The 19,733-nt window shown below is 61.0% G+C and overlaps 2 protein-coding genes across 4 annotated transcripts; one reads left to right on the top strand and one right to left on the bottom strand.

The window, feature by feature from the left end:
- Positions 1-2,528: 2,528 nt before the first annotated feature.
- On the bottom strand, positions 2,529-9,538 carry REEP6 (receptor accessory protein 6). Of its 2 annotated transcripts, XM_021676820.2 has the most exons (6): positions 9,336-9,538; positions 5,312-5,405; positions 5,093-5,231; positions 4,167-4,335; positions 3,926-4,006; positions 2,529-3,264 (listed from the first exon to the last, which is right to left on the bottom strand). In XM_021676820.2, exons 1-6 carry the CDS (start codon positions 9,448-9,450, stop codon positions 3,227-3,229), a joined length of 636 nt encoding a protein of 211 aa, XP_021532495.1. In that variant the 5' UTR covers positions 9,451-9,538; the 3' UTR covers positions 2,529-3,226. The 2 variants fall into 2 exon arrangements, with proteins under 2 accessions (XP_021532495.1, XP_021532496.1); XM_021676821.2 differs by lacking the exon at positions 3,926-4,006.
- An 865-nt stretch (positions 9,539-10,403) lies between these two features.
- Positions 10,404-19,330, top strand: PCSK4 (proprotein convertase subtilisin/kexin type 4). 2 transcript variants are annotated; one of them, XM_012436000.2, is made up of 15 exons: positions 10,404-10,598; positions 10,821-10,925; positions 12,384-12,476; positions 12,580-12,708; positions 12,819-12,895; positions 12,989-13,077; positions 13,375-13,547; positions 13,626-13,838; positions 16,349-16,449; positions 16,529-16,632; positions 16,703-16,820; positions 17,019-17,198; positions 17,458-17,582; positions 18,220-18,342; positions 18,487-19,330. In XM_012436000.2, exons 1-15 carry the CDS (start codon positions 10,404-10,406, stop codon positions 18,867-18,869), a joined length of 2,208 nt encoding a protein of 735 aa, XP_012291423.2. In that variant the 3' UTR covers positions 18,870-19,330. The 2 variants fall into 2 exon arrangements, with proteins under 2 accessions (XP_012291423.2, XP_064227250.1); XM_064371180.1 differs by lacking the exons at positions 17,458-17,582; positions 18,487-19,330 and having other exon boundaries at positions 18,220-18,346.
- The last annotated feature ends 403 nt before the right edge of the window (positions 19,331-19,733 follow it).

A 19,733-nucleotide genomic window follows, 5' to 3' on the forward strand; every position in this document is an offset into this window, starting at 1 on the left:
TGAAATCATCCAGGAATTAGGTCAGATCCAAAATCCAATGACAAGTATCCTTACAAGAGATATAGAGGGCCAGGCCAGGCATGGTGGCTCACAGCCGTAATCCCAGCATTTTGGGAGGCCAAGGTGGATGGATGACCTGAGGTCAGGAGTTTGAGACCAGCCTGGGCAACATGGTGAAATCCCGTCTCTACTAAAAATACAAAAATTAGCCAGGTATGGTGGCGCCTGTATTCCCAGCTTCTGGGGAGGCCGAGGCAGGAGAATCTCTTGAACCCGGGAGGCGGAGGTTGCGGTGAGCTGAGATCACACCACTGCACTCCAGCCTGGGTGACAGAGTGAGGCTCCATCTCAAACATAAAATAAAATACAAAATAGGCTGGGTGCAGTGGCTTATGCCTGTAATCCCAGCACTTTGGGAGGCCGAGGCAGGTGGATCACTAGGTCAAGAGATCGAGACCAACCTGGCCAAGATGGGGAAACCCCCGTCTCTTAATACTAAAACTACCAAAATCGCCTGGGCATGGTGGCGGGTGCCTGTCATCCCAGCTATTCGGGAGGCCGAGGCAGGACAATCGCTTGAACCCAGGAGGCAGAGGTTGCAGTGCGCCGGGATCGTGCCACTGCACTCCAGCCTGGGCAACAGAGAGATACTTGGCCTCAAAAAAATAAGTAAAATAAAAAATAAAATAAAGTAGTATGAGGGACTGAAGGTCACTATTTCCACTTGGTGAGACAGGCGCGTCCTCCTCCCCATCTGTGCTCCTTGGGTGTGCTGACCTGGGCGGGCCGGAGTCAGTTTTGCTGCTCCCCTGCCGGTGAAGGTGAGGGACTGTGCCAGGTGCAAAGCGAGCCCGGCACCCTATCTCTTCCCCCGGGGCCATGGCCAGACCACATTCTTCACACCAGCTGGGGCGTGATCCATAGATTCTCAGAGCCCTGTCTGCCATTCCTGTGTGGTCACTGATGCAGGGTGGGGGTTGATTAATGATTACCCCTGCCCTTCCCTCTGATACATCCTGCAGCCCGAGTAAAAGACAAAGTCTCGGGCAAGGTGGCTCATGCCTGCAATCCCAACACTTTGGAAGGCCAAGGCGGCCGGGTCATCTGAGGTTGGGAGTTTGAGACCAGCCTGACCAACATGGAGAAACCCCGTCTCTACTAAAAATACAAAATTAGCCAAGCGTGGTGGCGCGTGCCTGTCATCCCAGCTACTCGGGAGGCCGAGGCAAGACAATCGCTTGAACCCAGAAGGCAGAGGTTGCAGTGAGTTGAGATCGTGCCTCTGCACTCTGGCCTGGGCAACAACAGCAAAACTCCGTCTCAAAAAAGAAATAAAAAGACCAAGTCCCCCCCAAGCCTTCTCAGCGCCTGTGTGGTGCAGCCCTGAAGACTCCCCTCCTCCCTGCCCTCCTCTGCTCTGCTCCAGCCACAGGGGCCTCCTCCCTGTTCCTCCCAGTCACTAGCATGGTCCTGCCTTAGTGCCTTTGCACAGGCTGTGCCTCTGCCTGTAACACTCTTTTTTTTTTTTCAGATGGAGTCTCACTCTGTCACCCAGGCTGGAGTGCAGTGGCGCGATCTCAGCTCACCGCAACCTTCGCCTCGCGGGTTCAAGTGATTCTCCTGCCTCAGCCTCTCGAGTAGCTGGGACTACAGGCACATGCCACCATTCCCAGCTAATTTTTGTATTTTTAATAGAGATGGGGTTTCACCATGTTGGCCAGGATGGTCTTGATCTCCTGACTTCATGATCCACCCACCTTGGCCTCCCAAAGTGCTGGGATTGCAGGTGTGAGCCACCGCGCCTGGTCTTTTTTTCTTTTCTTTTGAGACCGAGTTTTGCTCTTGTTGCCCAGGCTGGAGTGCAATGGTGCAATCTTGGCTCACCGCAACCTCTGCCTCCTGGGTTCAAGTAATTCTCCTGCCTCAGCCTGCCGAGTAGCTGGGATGACAGGCAAGTGCCACCACGCCTGGCTAATTTTTTTGTATTTTTAGTGGAGATGGGGTTTCTCCCTGTTGGTCAGGCTGGTCTTGAACTCCCCACCTCAGGTGATCCACCTGCCTTGGCCTCCCAAAGTGCTGGGATTACAGGCTTGAGCCACCACACCCGGCCATTTTTGTGTTTTCAATAGAGATGGGGTTTCACAATGTTGCCCAGGCTGGTCTCGAACTCCTGACCTCAAGTGGACCTCCCCGCCCCCCCATGCCTCGGCCTCCCAAAGTGCTGGGAGACAGGCATGAGCCACCTCACCCGGCCTGGGAGAGTTTTAAGAGAAGCAGGTGAATGCAAACGGGCTGGACAACTACTTTGGGAGGGAAGGGAGAAGGCACCGTGGGAGGGACAAGCGTTTCTGGGACTTGCACCCATCTTGGCCCTGCGGCTGGACCTTCGTGGGTCAATTAGCCTCTATGGGCCTCAGTCTCCTCATCTATTAAATGGGCTGGTCCACACAGCTGAGACTCATGCCTGCTTAAACGGCACGGTGCCCTCGCAGACGCTCCCCGAGACCTCGGCACACGTGGCGCACAGGTGTGGTCCGGATGAGCTTTATTGAGGCCCTCCTAGCAGGCCAGGTGTTTCAGTAGTGCTGCAGGCACCAGAGCCTGTGGGGCCAGCTGCAGGTCATCTCCGTGGTGGACTCGGAAGTGTACTCCAGAGAGCTCTCGGAGTGGCAGGGGACCAGCTCGCGCACGGAGGCACCGCTGGCAGGCTCTTTCGAGGACTGCTTCTGGGTCTGTCCGGTGGTCTTGGGGGCTGCGTCCTCTGGCTCGCTAGGGGGCTTGCTGGGGGGCTGCGTGGGGCTGTTGGTGCTGCTGGGAGGCTGGTACCCGGGTGAGGCCGGGCTGGAGGTGACGTTGGGTTGCTGTAGGGGCCCGGGGGACTGACCGGCTAGCTGGGAGGGGGAAGTCTTGGGCGGCTGGGTGCGTGGCTGAGGTCGGCGGGAGTTTCCCCATGCCCAACGCAGGCCCTGGGCCTTGTGGGCCGGGCAGGAGCCAGCAGCAGAGCCGGAGGGAAGCTGGTTCTGGGATCCAGAACTCGTGGTCGAGGTCTGGGACTGGGGCTTTTCCGAAGTGGCATTTAAGGAGACCCTCTGGGCCTTGCCTGGACCCGAGGGATTGGCGGGGGCCGCTGGCTGGGAATCCGCAGGAGACTCTGTGGAGGGCTGGGAACCTGGCGCAGACCCCTTCTCACCAGCCAGGAGGTCCTTGCAAGGGCCGAGAGGCTGCTTCATTTGTCCTTTGGCGGCAGGGTCTGGCTTGGCTTCACTGCAGAGAGAGGGGCGGGTGGGGGTGAGGCAGGCCTGGGTTCTGCTGGGCTGCTGGCCATGAGCATGGGGTGAGTCAAGGAGCCTAGCAGCCACCCTCGGCAGAGAAGATGTGGACCACACGCACGCTCTCATGCCAACCCATGCACGGAGAGGTGCACACATACACGCACATGTGCACTCACACACAATGTGCACTCACACGGGAGAAAACACATGGTCACTCCCTTGCTCATGCACACACGGAAACACAAAACATTAGCTTCAGGCCATGCACACACACATGCGATCACGCACACGTACACACATGCACATGCCACATGCCCACATGCACACACACATATACACTCGTGCACAGGCATACACATGCACACACCACACATGCCCACACATGCACACGTACACACATGCACATGCCACATGCACACACGCACACACATATATACACTCATGCACATGTACACACATGCACACACCAAACATGGCTGCACATGCACATCACGCATGCACATGTACACACATGCACACACCACACATGCCCGCACATGCACACGTACACACATGTACATGCCACACGCCCACACATGCACACACACACAACACATATGCACGCAGCAAACATACAGTCACACAGCTCCTACCTCCCCAAAGGGGTTACGTACGGTCAGCGTCCAGGAGAGTGGAGGGCCCTGCCACAGCCGCTGGGATGACGCTTGCCCGGCTGCGGGCCAGGGCCTGCAAGACTGGTTCCCGAAAGCGTGAGAGAGAGAGGCGGACAGTGAGAGGGGGCGGCCGAGATGCCAGACAGAGGGCGGTCAAAGTCAGGAAGGGAGGCAAGGTGGGGACAGACAGGTCGAGACCCGGGACACAGCCAGAGGTGGCCAGGCGCCTGTGAGCACCCACCGTTCCCGGTTATTCCGGCCGCCGTGTCCAGGGCTCGCCCGCTGAGGTTGTTCACGATTCTGTCCACGGCCCCGTGGTGCTTTAGGAACAGCGGGCGCACGACGCGGTGGTACAGCATGAGAGCCCCGTTCCAGGGCCTGGGAGCCATGCAGAACAACAGGAAGGCACACTGCAGGGCGAGGCAGGAGTCACACGTGGCCCCACCCAGCTCCGTGCCCCTGGGAGGGGGATGGGCCACACCACGCCTCCAGATGCCCACCCTGGGCAGGAACGGGGTCTCCACCACCAGACACCCTTTAGGGTGAGCCTCCACCACCAGACACCCTTTAGGGTGAGCCTCCACCATCAGACACCCTTTAGGGTGAGCCTCCACCATCAGACACCCTTTAGGGTGAGCCTCCACCACCAGACACCCTTTAGGGTGAGCCTCCACCATCAGACACCCTTTAGGGTGAGCCTCCACCACCAGACACCCTTTAGGGTGAGCCCTCCACCACCAGACACCCTTTAGGGTGAGCCCTCCACCACCAGACACCCTTTAGGGTGAGCCCTCCACCACCAGACACCCTTTAGGGTGAGCCCTCCACCATCAGACACCCTTTAGGGTGAGCCTCCACCACCAGACACCCTTTAGGGTGAGCCCTCCACCACCAGACACCCTTTAGGGTGAGCCCTCCACCATCAGACACCCTTTAGGGTGAGCCCTCCACCATCAGACACCCTTTAGGGTGAGCCTCCACCATCAGACACCCTTTAGGGTGAGCCTCCACCATCAGCCCCTGGATGGGCCTGTTTCCCAGGGAAGGGACTGAGTCTTCCCCTCACATCCCTCATCTCATCTCCTCCGGACCTTCTGGCCCCAACGCCTCCCAGGAATCCCCGAGCCCCATGTGCTCCACGGCTGTGCCCGCCCTGGCAGGGCCCACCTTGCCCACGTAGTAGAAAGGGAACCAGGACAGGAGTAGGTCGCTGAAGAACTCGGCCAGGCTGAACAGGGCGTACACCACCCAGTAGGTGAGCCACACAGTGTCGTCGTCCTTGCTTGGGCTCTCGATAGCTTTGATTCTGCAGGGGGGTGCGGCAGGGTCAGGGGCTGCCCGGGAACCCCCCAGCCCCCCCACGCGCGTAGCCAGCTGTGCACTCACGAAGCATATGCGGGGTATGCAAATCCGATGAGATTGCACAGCAGAGATGCTCCATAGCCGAACAGCAGATACAGGCTTAGCAGACAGACGGCTCCTGCCGGAGAGAGGAGGCGGTGGGCCAGCGCCAGGGCCCCTCTGACCCCCATGACGGCACCAGGCTTCCTCTTGGGAGCCTGCAACCATCACCTCCTCCCAGAAGGCTCCGTGACACCTTGTCAGCACTGCCCACAAGGTGCCTGTGCATCCCCCATTGTGCCCCTAAGCCCCGAGCCTTTCACCTGTAAGTGGTCCATGTCTCCACGTCCCCGCTCTCCCAGGGTTGGGAGCTCCCAAGGGCAGGCAGGAGCCCGATGCTGGGCAGTGGGTGGGTGCAGAATAGCTCCCCAATAAGCGTTTGTTGAGTGAATGAGTGTAATTTGGCCGGGTGCGGTGGCTCACGGCTATAATCCCAGCACTTTGGAAGGCTGAGGTGGGCGGATTACCTGAAGTCAGGGGTTCGAGACCAGCCTGGCCAACATGGTTTCACCATGTCTACTAAAAATACAAAAATTAGCTGGGAGTGGTGGCATGCACCTGTAATCCCAGTTACTTGGGAGGCTGAGGCACGAGAATCGCTTGAACCCAGGAGGCGGAGGTCGCACCACCACACTCCAGCCTGGATGACAGAGTGACTCCGTCTCAAACAAACAAAAAGAATGTAAGCTGCAATGATACCTCTTATTCCAGGCCCTGTGGGAGGCGCTGGGAAAGGAGGCCAGTGTTTCAATATAAGGGAAGGCAGAAACTTGAAAGGGAAGCGGGGCTGTCACGAAGACTTGATTCCGGAGCTGAGAAAGGCAACCGTTTTATCTGCTATCTTAGCGTGGCGTTTCTCTGCCTCGGCTCTGCCAAGGTTTAGGGCTGGGTCGTTCTTGGTTGTTTTCGTGGGGGAGGGGGAGGGGGCCATCCGGGACCTGCAGGGTGCTGAGCAGTGTCCCTGGCCTCTACCCACTCTATGCCATCAGCTCCCCAGTCCTGACAACCACAGACATCCCCAGACATCAGCCAGCGTCCCTGGGACCGGGAGGGCAGCACTGTCTCCTTTGAGAACCCCTGTCATGGGCGCAGCAAATGTCAGCATCTCAATGCCCCGGGAGGAGGAGAGCCCTTTGGTCAGCTATGCACTCACCAGCCGGCCCCAAGCAAGGTTCTGGCTGCGTGGAGCCTCAGTTTCCCCCTCGGTAAGTGGGAGTAGTAATGGTGCCTCTTACGGTTACAAGTTAACAAAGAGAACGCCCTTCTGCACATTTATATTTTTATTTTTTTGAGACGGAGTCTTGCTCTGTTGCCCAGGCTGGAGTGCAGTGGCACAATCCCGGCTCACTGCAACCTCCGCCTCCTGGCCTCAAACGATTCTCGTGCCTCAGCCTCCCAAGTAGCTGGGACGACAGGCGTGTACAACCATGCCAGGCTGATTTTTGTATTTTTAGTAGAGATGGGGTTTCACTGTGTTGACCAGGCTGGTCTCAAACACCTGACCTCAGGTGATCCGCCCACCTCTGTGTCCCAAAGTGCTGGGATTACAGGTGTGAGCCACCACACCTGGCTTTCCTGTACATTTCATTAAGCGTCTTCAGGCAACTGTAACACAGTTCCAGCAAGGAGGGTTTTCAGAGGGAAGTGTGAGTGTCAGTGTGTGTGTGTGCGTGTGTGTGTGTGTGTGTGTGTGTGTGTGTGTGTGTGTGTGTGTGTCCAGCTCTGCCCCAATCCTGAACCTGGTTCTGGAAAGAATGACGATGACAGCTGCATTTATTAAGCGCCTACTGTGTGCCAGGTTCTCTGCTTTTCCTGAATCGTCTCATTCGACAGCCAGAACTGGGCTGGGTGGGTGTTGCCCAAGGTCACACAGGGCACCTCTGGGCTCAGAAGGCTTGGACAGCCTCCGTTCTCCTCCCCTGGGGCTGCTATCTGCAGAGAGAGATAGAGGCTGCTTCTGGACCAAAGGGCAGAGGCCCAAGTTCTGCAGCCCAGCCCCCCCCTCCGCCAGCATCAGTCTTTATCGACAAGCACCCAAGGTCAGGGGTAGGAGGGTCCCCCAGCTGGTCCCAGCAGGCTAAGCGGCCTCCGGGCCACTGTCTCCTCTGAGTTTCTTCGTGTTACCCAGGCGCGTGGGACGTGTGGATTTAAAGGAGGTGTGGGGTTGCGGCGGTATGCAGGGGGATGAGGGAACGCCACCTTTCCCCGGGCCTCCCTGGTGGGGGAGGAGTGGCTCTCCCAGGGCATCCCTCCCCTAAATCCCTTTTTCTGCAGGTTCAGCACTGAGAGGGATGACCTTGAACATCGGAACTGTGGAGGGGGGCACAGCCCCCCAAGATTAGCAGCAGATGGGACCGGGGTGGAGGGGGTGTATGCTTCAGAGAGAGCAGGCACATAGGCAGCCCCTGCCTCCCTGTACCTCAGCCTCCTCCCTGTACCTCAGCCTCCTCCCTGGCAACACAGTGCCCCAGCCAGCCCGTCCCTGCTGCCTGCCTCCTGGGCGCTCTATGACCTCACTGCCCGCCCACTGGCCCCAGGGATGTGGAAAGGGAGGGCAGAGGTCAGGGGCCTGCTCCCCGGGGCACGAACAGGGGGCCATGCCACCTGCTGTGCTGTGCACATGGGACCAGGCACCTAGGGACCTCCAGGGTCTGGGAACAGATTTCAGACTGTCCTGGGGCTGCCAGGCATGGGAACTCCAGGAGGGTGGGAAAATGGGGGAAATTGGAGTCCTGGGACCTGCCTGCAGAAGGTGCTCAAAAAAGTGGCACTGCCCTCTACCCTATTGAACCCCAGGCTAGAGAAAATCCTTGTGAGTCATTCTGCCAGGCTTCCTGAAAAAGAAGGCAGGGCCAGTGGGGCTGGGAGCACCACACAAAGGGAAGAAAGGCTGGGTACAGTGGCCCCTCCTGTAATCCCAGAGCTTTGGGAGGCTGAGACAGGAGGATCGCTTGAGCCCAGTTTGACACCAGCCTGGGTAACATAGTGAGACCCTGTCTCTTAAAAAAATTTAACTTAAAAAAGTTTTAGGCTGAGCGCGGTGGCTCACGCCTGTAATCCCAGCACTTTGGGAGGTCCAGGTGGGTGGATCACCCGAGGTCAGGAGTTCCAGACCAGCCTGGCCAACATGGTGAAACCCCATCTCTACTAAAAGTACAAAATTTAGCTGGGTGTGGTGGAACATGGCTGTAATCCCAGCTACTCAGGAGGCTGAGGCAGGAGAATTGCTTGAATCCGGGAGGTGGAGGTTGCAGTGAGCCGAGATCTCGCCATTGCACTCCAGCCTGGGCAACAGAGCAAGACTTCCTCTCAAAAAAAAAAAAAAAGAAGAAAGAAAAAGAAAAACTTTTAAAAGTGGAGAGGGAGGCATTTAAGGAGCGATTACTACATGCTCTTTCTAGACAGAGTTTTGGAACGGGGCAGGGCCGCACAGTGTCACCAAGGCGGAAAGGACCAGGAGAACTGGAATGGAGTCACAATCGGGGTGCCGGGAGCTCGATCTCCGTGGGCACCAGTCCAACCTCCCCCCATCACAGCTGTCAGACAACCCAACTCCGTCTTAACAAATATTTACGCACGGTGGCACTAAGCCATGGAGCCGGGGGAAGGAGAGCTAGGCCAGCCGGGAGGAGGGTCCTGGGCAACCCCCCGGTAGCCCCCCGGGACGGTCCGTTCCCCTCCCCGCCTGGAGCCCCGCCTGGGAAAAATGCAAAGATCTCTACTGTTGCAGCCAGGCCGGGGTCCACGGGGGGCAGGACACGGGCATCCCCACCCCCACCCCCCCGGGGCCACCGGGCAACTGGAAGAACCGGACTTCGGCGTGGCGGGCACCCAGAGCCGGGAAGGAGGCTGGAAAGCGGGGCGCGGGCGGACCCCGAGGTCCCGGTCACCCCGCGCGCTCCACCGGCAGGACCGGACCCCGCAGCCGGGGAGGGAGTCAGATCCGCCACCCCCGGGCCCGTGGCCTCAGTGTGCCCGTCGGCGAAACGGGCGATCGCCGACGGCTCACCTGCAGCCAGATACCGCTTCTCCACCCCGGTCTTGGCCTCCAGCGCCCGCAGCGCGTCGGTGACCAGGTTCCTCTGCTCCAGGAAGCGCTCCACGCGCTGGCTCAGCCCGTCCATGGCCGCGGCGCGCCCGGGGTTGGCTGCTCGAGTTCGCCCGCGGCCCCGCGCGCCCGCCCCGCTGCACGCGCGCAGCTTTCCCGTAGCCGGAGCCGCGCTGTCCCGGCCCCGCGCCGGTGTCCGCCCCCGGCCCCCCGCCCGGACCAATGGGAGGGCAGGGCGGACAAAGGAGGTGGGGCCTGCCCCGTCTCCCCCGCCGCATCGCCCTCTGCGGGGGCTGCAGCCGCCGCTGCCCAGACCCCGCCGGGAGAGGGCGGGGCTCGCCAGCCCAGGGCGCCGATTGGCCGGGCGGGGGGGAGACGTAGCTGATTGGAGGGGCGGTGTCAGGGGTCGGGATTATTGGCTGCGACGCTAAGGGAGGGTGGAGCTAAGGCGAGGAGTGCACGCGGTGGGGGCGGAGCCTGTGGGCGGGGCTGGAGAAAAATCCGAGCCGATTGGTGAAACAGAATGTGATTCATTGGTGAGACCAGAGGAGGGGCGGGTCTGATTCATAAAGGAGGCGGGGCGGAATGGTACGGGCGGGGATTGGGGCGGGGCTTATTGGAGGAGGCGGGATTACTCGATAGAGCGATTCTGATTGGGCCGGATAGGAGGCCGGGCTGAGTCTCGAAGGAGGGGGTGTGTGGGAAAGTGGGCGAGGCCAAAGAAAGTGCGGGACGCGTTACCACGACAGTGACTCCCCTTCTCTGGTTTAGATTCTTGTCGTTGTACAAATGGGGGAACTGAGGCTCCCGAGGATGTGGGTCTGCAGAAGACTGGCAGGCGTGCCTCCCTCCCCGCTTCCGTCAGATCTTCGCGCCTCTTGGCGGGGTAGTTTCAAGGCCCCCCGGGAGTCGAAGCCTTCCGCGTTGCCATGGCGCCGGGGGCGGGCGCGGGCGCCTGGACCCCTTCGGCGGTTTGGCGGGGGAGGGGCTTGCTCAGGTCCCGCCCCCGCCCCGCCCCGCCCCGTCTTCATGAGGCCCGCCCCGATTGCGCTATGGCTGCGTCTGGCCTTGGCCCTGGCCCTGGCCCTCCCAGGCCCCCTGGCTGTGGGGTGGGCCTCGTCCCGGGCCCCCATCTATGTCAGCAGCTGGGCCGTGCGGATGTCCCAGGGGAACCGGGAGGCCGAGCGCCTGGCACGCAAATTCGGCTTCGTCAACCTGGGGCCGGTGGGTGGGACCGGGATGGACGACCCCAGACCCTGACAAGTGGGAGGGAGCCCCCAAGGTCCCCTAAATATCAAGAGCCCCAGCTCACCCCTGCATCAGCCAAGCTCAGTTGCTGAGGGTACTTGGTGGGGAAGGACAAGGTAGGGGGCTGTTTCCCGGCCCTCGGGGGCTCCAGCAGGGGAGCTGGGTCCGATCTGCGCGGCCGCTTCCCCACATCCCCAGATCTTCCCTGACGGGCAGTACTTTCACCTGCGGCACCGGGGCGTGGTCCAGCAGTCCCTGACCCCGCACTGGGGCCACCACCTGCGCCTGAAGAAAGATCCCAAGGTGAGCCTGGCCTGGGGTCTCAGCCACATCCTGGGGCCCTAGCCACCTTCTGTGATTCTCGTGGCTGTTATGAACGGCTGTGTGCTTTCTGTGGCTCGGACCCACCCCAACCCCAAGTCTATGTGGCAGGGAAGAGCAGGGAGACCCAAACACAGAAATCATGATGCCTACCAGTGCCTGGTACACAGTGGGCACCTCTTGCCCTCCCCCACCTCCTCTGGGCCCCAGGGTCTCTGGTAAGGAGGGACAGACGGCATGCCTTCCCCACCATCTAGATCAGAGGATGGAGGGAAGGGGGTTGGCTCATTTTACAACGAATGGGTTCCAAAGAGTAGGAGGCTTGAAGTTACATAGTGCCCTCAGGACACAGTGTCCGGATGCTCAGAAAGGGGCCTCGGTCCGATCCGGCTGGACCCCGCCTAGAACATACCTGAGATGCCAAGCTGATGGGGTGAGATGGGGCCTGGGAAGCCTTTGGAGGCCAGGAAGTGCCATGAGCAGGACTGGACAGCTGCCTGCTTATAGCATAGGGAGGGTGAGCAGTGGCTCCGGTGTGGTGAGAGAAGCCAGGCTGTAATCACGCCTGTAATCTCAGCACTTGGGGAGGCCGAGGCGGGCAGATCACTTGAGGTCAGGAGTTCGAGACCAACCTGACCAACATGGCGAAACCCCATCTCTACTAAAAATACAAAAATTCTCAGGTGTGGTGGAGAGTGCCTGTAGTTCCAGCTACTCGGGAGGCTGAAGCAGGAGAATCGCTTGAACCTGGGAGGTGGAGGTTGCGGTGAACTGGGATCACACCACTGCACTCCAGCCTGGGTGATAGAGTGAGACTCTGTCTCAAAAAAAAAAAATAAAAGGAAGTGATGCAGGAGAGAGACAGAAGGATCTAGAACAGGGATGGGGAAAGGAGTGGGGTAGGGACCTGGGGACCTCCAGTCACCCTGGGCAGCGGTGACGCGTCTGTGGGCTCAAGGACAGGTGGTTTGAGAGCCTCGACCCCTCTGACTGCAGACAGAGTCCCTGGCACATGGGGACCCTGCTGATCTCAAGTGATCTGCCTGCCTCGACCTCCCAGCGCGCTGGGATTACAGGCATGAGCCACTGTGCCCGGCCTGGATTTGGGTTTTAAAAGCAGCTTTGGGAGGGTGCTGAGTCAGTGGTGGGGCCAGGAGGGAGGTGAGGAGGCCAGGCTGGGCTGGCAGGGCCTGGAGAGGGGCCCCTGTCGGGGGACTGCACTCACAATCTGGGGGTCATTGGTCACGCTGCTGCTGTAGGTGGTGGTGACGGTGGAGGCTCAGGCTTCGCTGTATCGGGGCATACAGCCCTGCTGGGTGGAGCAGGAGAGCAGCCCCTACAAACACGGGGTCCCAGGGCACGGGGCTGCCTCATTCCCTGAACCACGATGGGCCCCATGAGGGAGCAGGGGATGGGCACGACGCGCCCTCCGCCTTGCAGGTGCAGTGGTTCCAGCAGCAGACGCTGCAGCGCAGGGTGGGACGCTCTGTGGTGGTGCCCACGGACCCCTGGTTCTCCAAGCAGTGGTACATGGTGAGCGGGCAGCCAGGGCAGGTGGGCGGGGACGGGGCTGCTGGCACCCCCTCCCCCCCCGGCCCCAGATCCTCACGGGGTCACGACCCCACCTTCCCTACAGAACAGCGAGGCACAGCCAGACCTGAACGTCCTGCAGGCCTGGGGCCAGGGGCTGTCAGGCCGGGGTGTCGTGGTCTCTGTGCTGGATGATGGCATTGAGAAGGACCACCCGGATCTCTGGGCCAACTACGTGAGACCGTGGGTGGCTGGGGGTGGGGGCTGCCCTGGGCGCCGAGACCAGTTCCACCCCAAGGACACCTCGAAGCCCCCTCACCCCCTCACATCCCCACCCACCCCCAGGACCCCCTGGCCAGCTACGACTTTAATAACTACGACCCGGACCCCCAGCCCCGCTACACCCCCAGCGATGAGAACCGGTAAGCAGGGTTCCCACAGCGCACGGCGGCAGCCCCAGTGCCCGGCAGGAGGATGGAGGCCGTGACGGGAGCTCCTCTTGGCCCTGGCACCAGGCACGGGACCCGCTGTGCTGGGGAGGTGGCTGCAATGGCCAACAATAGCTTCTGCGGTGTGGGGGTCGCCTTCAACGCCCGAATCGGAGGTACCCAGGGTCCCCCAGAGGCACCATTCGGGGACAGAGGGTGAAGGGGGTGATGCTGGGGGGAGCTGGTTCCACCGACCGGGGAGGAGGACTCCGGCACCCACCCTCTCGCTGCTGGGTGGTGCCAGGACCAGACTCCAGGGCTTGGGGGAGCTGAACCAGTACGAACGGCCCCTCCAGGGAGCAGAGAGAGGGCCCGAGTGGGGCTGGGGAGTGGCGTGGAGACCTGGGGCAGGCTGGGGTGCAGGGAGGGGCAGGGCTGGTGGCAGAGGCCCACCGCCTCCTGTCCCCCTGCAGGCGTGCGGATGCTGGACGGGACCGTCACCGACGCCATCGAGGCCCAGTCGCTGAGCCTGCGGCCACAGTACATCCACATCTACAGCGCCAGCTGGGGCCCCGAGGACGACGGCCGCACGGTGGACGGCCCCGGCATCCTCACCCGCGAGGCCTTCCGGCAAGGCGTGACCAAGGTGAGTGGGAGCCCCCCGAGGAGGGCAGGGATGGCAGGCCTGGGCGATGCCCACTCGCCACCCCTCCTGGTTTCCCAGGGCCGCGGCGGGCTGGGCACGCTCTTCATCTGGGCCTCGGGCAACGGCGGCCTCCATTACGACAACTGTAACTGCGACGGTTACACCAACAGCATTTACACGCTCTCCGTGGGCAGCGCCACCCGGCAGGGCCGCGTGCCCTGGTACAGCGAAGCCTGCGCCTCCACCCTCACCACCACCTACAGCAGCGGCGTGGCCAGCGACCCCCAGATCGTGCGTGCAACCCCCAGACAGGGGCCCCTCCCCAGGCTCTGCCAGCCCAGCCTGGCCTCACCTCCTTCCTGTCCCCACCACTGACTCGACCTCCCAAAGCTGCTTTTAAAACCCAAATCTAGGCCTGGCACGGAGGCTCACGCCTGTAATCCCAGCACTTTGGGAGGTCGAGGCAGGCGGATCACTTGAGGTCAGCAGTTCAAGACCAGCCTGGCCAACATGGTGAAACCCCATCTCTTCTAAAGATACAAAAAATTACATAGGCATGGGCGTGCCTGCCTGTTGTCCCAGCTACTCGGGAGGCTGAGGCAGGAGAATTGCTTGAACCTGGGAGATGGAGGCTGCAGGGAGCCGAGATCACACCACTACACTCCAGTCTAGGTCACAGAGGAGACCCTGTCCCAAAATAAAAAACCCAAATCCAGCTGGCCACAGCACTCACTTTGGGAGGCAAAAATGGGAGGATCACTTGAGCCAATGGTTCATTTTGTTTGTTGTTTTTGAGACCCAGTCTTGCTCTGTCGCCCAGGCTGGAGTGCAGTGGCATGATCTCAACTCACTGCAACCTCCACCTCCTGGGCTCAAGCGATTCTCATGCCTCACCCTCTTGAGTAGCTAGGACTATAGGCATGAGCCACCACGCCTGGCTAAAATTTTTTTGTATTATTAGTAGAGATGGGGTTTCACCATGTTGGCCAGGCTGGTCTCAAACTCCTGACCTCATGTGATCCACCCGCTTCGGCCGCCCAAAGTGCTGGGATTATAGGCGTGAGCCATCACACCTGGTAAGCCTAGTGTGGGCTTTGAGACCAGTGTGGGCACCATAGTGAGACCCCATCGCTATAAAAACATTTAAAAATTGGGCCAGGCGTGATGGCACACATCTGTAGTCCCAGCTACTTGGGAGGCTGTGGTGGGAGGTTTGCTTGAGCCCAGGAGGTCGAGGCTGCAGTGAGCCATGATCACACCACTGCACTCCAGCTGGACAGCAGAGCAAGACCCTGTCTCAAGAAAATAAATAGGTAAATACAACCCAAATCCGACCCCACCAGCTCAGTCACAGCCCTCCTCTGGCTCCCCAGGGCTCTTGGATGAAACCAGCTCCTGGGTCCAGGCCACCTCTGTGCCCTCTCTCAGCACCTTGCAGGGAGGTTCCCCCTCATTCCTCCAGGCCCCTCCTGACTCAAGGTCTCCATGAGGAGGCCCCTGTGCCAGATCACTGCCCCTCTTCTGCCCCTGCTGACTCCTCCTTCAGATCCCCACCTGGGACCACTGCCTCCAGGAAGTCCCCCAGGCCTTCACTCCATAGACTTTCCTCCCAGTGTTTGAGAGTCCCTGAGGCAGGGACCAGCTCCCCACTCCCAGGGCTCCTCAGGCCAGAACCAGGAGGGCCTGGGTCATCTCTCAGGCCCCGGGGCCAGACACATAGCAGGTGCTCCCCCGAACACCTCCAGACTCAGGTGAGTATCCTGCCAGGGCTACTCCATGGTCCTGTCGCCCCTTTGCTGACCCCCACCTCTCCCAGGTAGGGCCGGCTTCCAGACATATGACACAGCAGGCACCCTTTCAGGTCAGTCGTTAGTATTTTTTTCTTTGTTTTTTTGAGTTGTGTGTGTGTGTGTGTGTGTGTGTGTGTGTGTGTGTGTGTGATGGAATCTCGTTCTGTCACCCAGGCTGGGCACAGCAGAGTGAAGTGGAAGGATCTTGGCTCACTGCAACCTCCGCCTGCCAGGCTCAAGCAATCCTCGTGCCTCAGCCTCCCGAGCATCTGGGAACAAGCATCCCACCATGTCTGGCTAATTTCTTTTGTTTATTTTGTAGAGTCAGAGTTTCACCAGGCCAGTCGCAAACTCCTGAGCTCAAGTGATTCACCGGCCTCAGCCTCCCAAAATGCTGGAATTAGCAGGCGCCCACCACCACACTCGGCCTAATGTTTTGCATTTTTAGTACAGCTGGGGGTTTCACCGTGTTGGCCAGGTTCTTAGTACTTGGTGAGGATAGTCCTTGTTACTTTTTTTTTTTTTGAGACGGAGTTTCGCTCGTTACCCAGGCTGGAGTGCAATGGCGCGATCTCGGCTCACTGCAACCTCTGCCTCTTGGATTCAAGCAATTCTTGTGCCTCAGCCTCCCGAGTAGCTGGGATTACAGGCGTGTGCCATCGCGCCCGGCTAATTTTTGTATTTTAGTGGAGATGGGGTTTCACCGTGTTGGCCAGGCTGGTCTCAAACTCCTGACCTCATGATCTGCCAGCCTCGGCCTCCGTAAGTGCTGGGATTACAGGTGTGAGCCACCGCGCCCGGCCAATTTTTGTATTTTTGTAGAGACAGGGCTTCACTTTGTGGACCAGGCTGGTCTTGAACTCCTGAACTCAGGTGACTGGCCCTCCTCGGCCTCTCACAGTGCTGGGATCACAGGCTGAGCCTCTGGGCCTGGCCAGTCCTTGGATCTTTTTGAAGAAGGGCTGCATTCTTGCTGTGCACACCCCGAGTCTCACCCCTCTCTGTCCGCAGGTCACCACGGACCTGCGTCACCAGTGCACCGACAAGCACACGGGCACCTCGGCCTCAGCCCCACTGGCGGCGGGCATGATCGCCCTGGCACTGGAGGCCAAGTAGGTGACTGTGGGGCCCCGCCCACCGCCCTCGGCCCCCAGGCGCGGCCCCCGGCTCACCGGCCCCCGACACCCCCAGCCCGTTCCTGACGTGGAGAGACCTGCAGCACCTCGTGGTCCGCGCGTCCAAGCCGGCGCACCTGCAGGCTGAGGACTGGAGTACTAACGGCGTGGGGCGCCAAGGTGCGGCGGGGCTGGGCAGGGGCGGGGACCCCTGGCCCGCGGGGCGAGTGACGGCCGCCTTCCTGCACAGTGAGCCATCACTACGGCTATGGGCTGCTGGACGCCGGGCTGCTGGTGGACACCGCCCGCACCTGGCTGCCCACCCCACCACAGAGGAAGTGCACCGTCTGGGTCCAGAACAGCCCCACGTGAGCCCCTGCCTGCCCCTCGTGCCCTGTCAGTAAACGCTGCCATCACGGCTGGGGGTGTGAGGGGAGGCCTGAGGCCTCAGTTTACCCATCTGTAAAATGAAGGCTGGACCCCGTGACCTCTGAGCCCTGACCCACCTGCTGGCTGCGCACCCCCCAAGCAGCCGCAGGAGGGTCCTCACCCCCCGCCGCCCCCAGCCCTATCCTGCCGGTGATGTACATCAGGAAGAACGTGTCTGCCTGCGCCGGCCGCCACAACGCCATCCGCTCGCTGGAGCACGTGCAGGTGCAGCTGACACTGTCGTACAGCCGGCGCGGGGACCTGGAGCTGTCGCTCACCAGCCCCATGGGCACACGCTCCACACTGGTGGCCATACGGTGAGCGGCCAGCAGAGGGGAGGGGCGACCTCGCGCCCTGTGGGTACCTGCTGCCATCTTCCCCGGGCGTCCTCACGGCGAGGGGCCAGGCCCACAGGAATCACACGGCAGCCTAGTGGGTCGGACCTCCGTGTACGCCCCTGCCCACACCCAGAGGGCGCCGCCAGCAGCGCATGAGGCCAGACACTTGATGGGCTCTGCGGGCTTCACAAAGCCATTCCTCCTGACACGGCCACCCCCGCCTGCCCTTCTGTCCCAGACCCTTGGACGTCAGCACTGAAGGCTACAACAACTGGGTGTTCATGTCCACCCACTTCTGGGACGAGAACCCGCAGGGCGTGTGGACACTGGGCCTGGAGAACAAGGGCTACTATTTCAACACGGGTGAGGGCGGGGCGGGGTTGTAGGGGGCGGGGCGGGGTTGTGGGGGCGGGGCAGGGTTGTGGGGGGTGGGGCGGGGTTGTGGGGCGGGGCGGGGTTGTAGGGGGCGGGGCGGGGCTGTGGGGGCGAGGCTTGGCGGGGCGGGGCGGGGCTTGGCTCTCCGACCTCCCCCCAGGGGCTCTCGTGCTAGCCTTGGTCACCCCACTGAAAAACAGGTTCCCAGTGGTCTCCAAGAGAACATTCGCACAGTAGGTGTGTAGTGACAGGCACGCAGTAGGTGCACAGTCACCCAGGAGATGTCGGTGTGCGGTGACGGGCACGCAGTAGGTGTGCAGTGACAGGCACGCGGTAGGTGTGCAGTCACCCAGGAGATGTCGGTGTGCGGTGACAGGCACGCAGTAGGTGTAGGAGTCACCCAGGAGATGTCAATGTGGGGTGACAGGTGTGCAGTAGGTGTGCAGTGACCTGGGAGATGTCCATATCCGGGGACAGGCGCACAGTAGGTGTGTAATTCCCCAGGAGATGTGGACCAGTCTGGGGCCCTGGGTGGGAGCTGCAGGGGAGGGATCCCAGGGACAGCCAGGTCCAGGTTGCCAAGAGCCTCTTCCTCCTCCTGTGCCCACCTGTGACCCCTGCCCAGGGACGCTGTACCACTACACGCTGCTGCTCTACGGGACGGCGGAGGACATGACAGCGAGGGCTCCAGGCCCCAAGGTGACCAGCAGCTTGTGCGTGCGGTGGGACACGGAGGGGCTGTGCCAGGGTGAGTGCCGACACGGCAGGGCCCACGGCTGGGAGGTGGAGGCGGCCACCGCAGGCACCGTGCCTGTGGCCCCAGGAGGGTGGACGGTGGGCAACAGGCCTCGGGTGGCGAGCTCATGGCTTCCATGTCCGTATCCCCGAGCAGCATGTGGTGACTCCACCTACATCCTGGGACAGCTCTGTCTGGCCTCCTGCCCCCCGCGCTTCTTCAACCACACAAAGCTGGTGACTGCCAGGCCTGGTCACCCGGTGGCGCCCGTGCTGAGGGTCTGTTCCAGCTGCCACGCCTCCTGCTACACGTGCCATGGCAGCTCCCCGAGGGACTGCACCTCCTGTCCCCCATCTTACACGCTGGACCAGCAGCAGGGCTCCTGCTTGGGGCCCACCACCCCTGACAGCCACCCCCAGCTCAGAGCTGCCGCCTGCCCCTACCACTGCTGCCCCGCCTCGGCCATGGTGCTGGGCCTCCTGGCCGTGACCCTCGGGGACCCCGTCCTCTGTGGCATGTCCACGGATTACCCACCATAGTCCTGGCTCGTGCCAGGGCCACCCCCACCAATCCCCAGGTCTGGCTGCCAGCTGGAATCCGAAGTTATCAGCTCAGAAAATGACATTTCCCTGGCCTGGGTCCCTGGCAGGCACTGCTGCCCTGCTGCCTCCACAGGCTGACCCCAGACGAGCAAGCACCAGCCCAGCTTGCCCCGAAGCCCGCAGGCTGGGGGAAGAGAGAGAGAAGTCTCCTGTGCCTTTGGGGTTAGGGCGGGAGCGGGCTGGGGCAGAGGCTGGACCATGATAACTGTCCTTTTTCAGCCCCGGAAGCCACAGGAAAGTGGAGGGACAGGAACTGGACGCTGTCCAACCTCAGAGTTTGCAAATAAAGGTTGCATAGAAGGTGCTCGGTCAGTGGCCTCCTCGGGAGCAGGGCGGGCCCGAGGCCCAGGGACCACAGGCGGTGGGGGCAGTGGGGAGTGGCCACGGTCGGCAGTAGCGTCCAAGCCCAGAACCTGGGTCACCATGGCGCAGACTCGTCTCCCCACATGGTGGCTTCCATTTTTGTTTGTTTGAGACAGGGTCTCCCTACACTGACCAGGCTAGAGTACGGTGGCGTGACTAGCTCACAGCAGCCTTGGACTCTGGCCTCAAGCAGTCTTCCCTCCCTGGCCTCCCAAAGTGCTGGGGCACCTGGTCCTTCCCTCCCTCCCTCCTTCCCTTCCTTCCTTTTCCTTTTTTCTTTCTCTTTCTCCTTCCTTCTTTCCTATCTTCATTTCTTTCCTTTCTTCCTTTCTCTCCTTTCTCCTTCCTTCCTTTCCTTCCTTCCCTCCCTCCCTCCCTCCCTTCCTTCTCTCAATAATTTATTTGACTTTAAACAAGTTAAGCCCTGTCTGTGGGAGC

Source organism: Aotus nancymaae, unplaced genomic scaffold, assembly GCF_030222135.1.
Source record: "Aotus nancymaae isolate 86718 unplaced genomic scaffold, 86718_ANA_hifiasm-v0.15.2.pri h1tg000124l, whole genome shotgun sequence".
Classification (NCBI taxonomy): Eukaryota; Metazoa; Chordata; class Mammalia; order Primates; family Aotidae; genus Aotus; species Aotus nancymaae.